The sequence below is a fragment of the Oratosquilla oratoria genome, chromosome 35, assembly GCF_046742065.1.
Source record: "Oratosquilla oratoria isolate Oo_2021 chromosome 35, ASM4674206v1, whole genome shotgun sequence".
NCBI lineage: Eukaryota > Metazoa > Arthropoda > Malacostraca > Stomatopoda > Squillidae > Oratosquilla > Oratosquilla oratoria.
In genome coordinates this window covers 27,938,473-27,943,472 of record NC_134811.1, presented here as the reverse complement: position 1 = coordinate 27,943,472, position 5,000 = coordinate 27,938,473, and the positions used below count along the sequence as shown (strand labels likewise).

Here is a 5,000-nt window from a genome sequence, read left to right as displayed (position 1 = left end):
TCTCCCATCCCAAACTAAGATTTTTTTTTTCTCCAAATTTCACAGATCTGAGCACGGCAGTTGTTTCACCTCTTTATCTTTTTTTCCCTGCTGATAAGGGATAGTCCAATTAATTTTCATTTTTATTTTTCTTATATGGTATGCCTGCTTGAATAGGAACCAGTTGGTCTTCTGTTCTTTAAAATTATTTTCATTTGTTTATTCAATTCATTTGTATGATTATTATTATTATTTTTGTGGGGGCCACACCAGTGGTACATACACTAATCTTGCACGGTCAGATTCTCTATATGAACGTTTATGTTTCAGTCACAAAACCAAAAGAAGTGAATATTCTGGGAGTGTTGGTCACAGTTACCTTGTAACTTGACAAAAATTTAAACAAAACTGTTGTTGAGACACAAAAAAGTAACAAAATGTCTGAGAAACTTTAAGAGTGTGAACGGGGTATTTGGTTGTCGAACACGTTGGTTAAACCCCAAATACCCCGTTCACACGTTCACACATCACTTTAAACACGTGTCTGTCGAACCGCGTTCGACGAACTGTTAGACCATCTAAACCCCCTCTAAGAGTGCTGAGTGAGGTAGTCTACCTCAAACATGATAAGTTGATAAGTGTTCTTAATACAAAGGTAAATAGGTCGCCTGTACATGGCCAGCAGCTCAGCCGGAGTTGAGAAATTTTGGATAAAATGCAGAACACTTTACTGCAATGAAGTTGTTCTCCAGTTAGTTTATGAAGGATATAACAAGAATATCTAAGATGTCTACAGGGGAAAAAGTTGCACGCCTTCTGGAAAATGGGGGACAAATCTCTGGAAGATTGTGTCGAGTGGAGAGGTGAAGAAATTGAATCTTGAGGGTAGTGAACGACGTTTTGGCCTATTATGATATGTTAGAAATGTCAGAAGTCAGATATTCTGCGGCCAGCAGTCTCTCTTAGAATAGTGGTACTCAGTTTGCAAAGGACCTCTGGTCTATGATGTGGTGTTATCAGTGTAAGAGTGATCACGAGGAAGATGAGTGGTAAAGCAGAATATTTATAGATACAAGAAAAAAAGTAGTAGGCAGAAGAGGCCCTTGTGGGACTCCAGTGACGTTATAACCATGGAAGAAAAACAGTGATTGTTTACAACAAGTGTAGAACAGTTAGTAATAATACCAGAAATTAAAATAAAAGAGCAGAGAGACAGACAGAACCAGAGAGAGAGAGAGACTATATAAGAGTAACTTAGAAATAGAATTGATGTGCCAGATTATCAAATTTTTTGAGATGTTTGGTGCATAGGACGGTAGTGAAAGGTCTGGGAACGACCACCTTCCTTTCAGATATGTTAAATATTGGCATACTTCCAACTTGCAGAGTAGGACCACACACGCACACACACACACACACACACACACACACACACACACACACACACACACACACACACACACACACACACACACACACACACACACACACACACACACAGATATATGTATATATATATATATATATATATATATATATATATATATATATATATATTTGTTTTTGTGTCATGACATTTGGAAGTAAACTCTCCTACTGTGATTTGAACCCTCGCCTGAGTAGCTTGCTTTCTTTAAGACGAAGATGGTGTTGTGACGGTACAGTCTTCGCCTTATAGAAAGCAAGCCGCTCAGGCGAGGGTTCGAATCCCAGTAGGAGAGTTTATTTTCATATATATATATATATATATATATATATATACATATATATGTATATGTATATATATACATATATATGTATATATATAATATATATGTATATATATATATATAGTATATATATATATATTCAACAAGAACCCACTATGTTGGATAAGAAGAAATGAAATAGATAATAGCCATATATTTCGAGCACGGACTGTGATCCTCTTCAGTGAAATACAGAGGAATGGAGCAAAAGGCATGTCTTATATACAAAGAAAGAAGAAGAAATACGGGCAGGGCTCAAGTGGCGTCTAATGCTTTGCGGGGCAAATCACCCGCCTTCACCAAAGATTGTAATAATTCATTGACTGCCCAGGTAGTAATACAGTCTGGGGACCATTGTCCATTTGAAATATCAAAATTAGGAAATTTATTTATCAATGAGGATTCTATTATTTTCCTTTTGAAACTGCACTTTGAACTAAAGATAATTTTTGTCTTATTCCAATCCATACGATGGCCTTCCTTGTTTACGTGTTGGAAGACAGCGGAATTTTGTTGTGCATATTTAACTGAATTCTTCTGGGCAGTCAATAAATTATTACCATCTTTGGTGAAGGCGGGTGATTTGCCCCGCAAAGCATTAGACACCACTTGAGCCCTGCCCGTGTTCCTTCTTCTTTCTCTGTATGTAAGACATGCCTTTTGCTCCACTACTCTGTATTCCACTGAAGAGGATCACAGTCCGTGATAGAAATATATGGATATCATCTATTTTATTTCTTCTTATCCAACATAGTGGGTTCTTGTTGAATTTTATGAATGTGTTACATTACTTTGTATATATATATATATATATATATATATATATATATATATATATATATATATATATATATATATACTTTAGTATTCTGTCAAAAATATCGAATATATACTTGTAATTTCTTCTTTTGATGCAGATGCTTAATTCTTTTCAGGATTTATTGGTGGGACGAGAGGACCATTTCGACCAGAGGATCCTTCAGACACCTTGAATCCTCCGAGAAACAAAGATTTTCGACTGAATCTAAGAGACCTGAAGTTGGCTTCAGTGATTAAGTTTTCGGTGGACAGTTTTGAGGTTATTATCTATAAAAGCTTAGAGGAAGATTTTTTTTTTTATCTCATTTACAAAGGATACGGACCGGAACTCTCTCCTAAGTTGGTTCAAACCTTGAGAAAGGTTATCTTGAAATTCGATTTTGCGTTTTCAATAGTTCATTTTTTAAGAAGTCTGAAGCGTACATACGATAGAGTAGTGCATAAATGACTACTGTGATCGTGGTGACAAATTCTTTAAAGTATCATTCTGTATAATTTCGAGTGGCATTCAAACAATACACAAGATAAACACAAGTAATCTATATAAGGCCATAACTCAAACATTCAGTGTGCACGTGTCGATCGTATATCTCAGTGAACAGCTTCAACGAAGAATTTTGTAGCCAATCAATGATTTCCCCTGATTTACATTCGACACTTGTTCAGGGGTACCATTCATATCACTAACTTTACATTGTTAATAACCCGTTCGTGATCAATACCTGAAGAAAGGAGTTTGTGCTGGTGCCACCACAGTCAACAACGAACCTGAGGCAACTAGACAAACCAACCATGGCTCTATCCAGCATCACCGAGAACCTCATCGCGACTCCGGTGCACCTGGTTCGCCCTAAGACCTTACAGGACAATACTGTAGCTGAGTTCTCCCTTGCAAAAGGAGGTGGAGGGACTGGACATGAATTACCAGGATCATCCCTGGGAGTCACGGATTTGATCAAGAAAACGATCGAATCGAGTCTGCGCATTCATCACGGGAGAGGAGCGCCGCTCGAGGCGTCCTCATCAGCGCAGTCAACGATCGACAGTGGCGACCACTTCCTGGGTCGCTGGAAGTCCCTGGGATCTTCTCAACTGAGTTTACCTTCCCTTTACCGAGGCCAGAGCATCAATTCCCTCGATTACTGTGAGTATTGATATATGTTTACTGGTGATGAAGCTATGACGTTGTTGGGTTTTAGATGCAGAGGACAGAAACTCGAACCTAATTCAAATAGATAGATAGACATATATAGATAGTGAGAGAGATGGTTACACACACACACATATATATATATAATATATGTATGTATATATATATATATATATATATATATATATATAGAGAGAGAGAGAGAGAGAGAGAGAGAGAGACTCCTAACCAAACATTAATGCAAAACAGAAAGTGGCGAAGATCTATTAGAAGCTGAGAGGTCTCAGAGAAAAAGAAGGAAGAAAAAATTTAAAAGGAACCTCGAGTATAGAAGTTCAAGTTAAAGTTTGAAGTGCCGGGGATCTTATATAACGAGGGTTCGTTAAGAGGGGCGAGGAAATTGGAACCGCTTTTTTTTTTTTTTTTTTTTTTTTTTTTTTTTTTTTTTTTTTTTTTTTTTTTGAAGGGTAAAGGTGGGTGGTACACTAGGCTATCATGCTATTTACTTTTGCTACTTCGTTTAAATAGAAACGGCTTCGGTTATGATATTTTGTCTTTCAAATTTCCAAATGTCAATTTACTCTAGCGTCATATAGTGAAAAGCTAAATGAGATAACTTAAACCTATACGAATGTTCGACACATTGTTGAGATGTTTTTACGAATGTCTAGAATAAAGAAGCCGAGGTCGTTTTTACTCAAACGAAGTAGCAAAAGCGAGTAGCATGCTAGGTCTAGTATGCCGCCACCTTAAGGTATTCATCTATGTAGAATGGTGATCATTACTATAGGATAGACGCTTTACCTGAAATAAGCAAACGCACGCACACACACACACACACACACACACACACACACACACACACACACACACACTACACAACGGCTTGAAGGTGGAGTGGTACCATTCCCGACCCCTAATTCAGTGATCTGAGTTCAAGTCCCGGCCAGGGCTGAAAATACAGAAGTTAGCATTGTGGCGCTCCAACTGTGCTGTAAAAGGAGTTAGGTGCACGCGCGCTTGTGTTTGTGTGCAAAGACACAGCATTATCCATAGAGCGGGCCATGTATGCATTAACTCTGAGCTCTCATCCGGGAGGGTAATAGCTGTCGATCATGTGTTCAACATGTGATTCAAGACCGTGGTGAATCACACACACACACACACACACACACACACACACACACACACACACACACACACACACACACACACACACACACACACACACACGCACGCACACGCACACAAACACACACACACACACAATGTTTTTAATATAAGCCATGCATGATTCTGACATT

The 5,000-nt window shown here is 38.1% G+C and overlaps 1 protein-coding gene across 1 annotated transcript in view; it reads left to right on the top strand.

Moving 5' to 3' along the window:
• Nucleotides 1-5,000, top strand: part of LOC143018616 (uncharacterized) — a 124,802-nt gene that overhangs the window by 582 nt on the left and 119,220 nt on the right. Inside the window, exon 2 of the mRNA XM_076174137.1 lies at nt 2,663-3,690. Within this exon, the coding sequence (XP_076030252.1) occupies nt 3,339-3,690 (352 nt within the window). The 5' untranslated portion in view covers nt 2,663-3,338. The remainder of the gene's footprint in view (nt 1-2,662; nt 3,691-5,000) is intronic.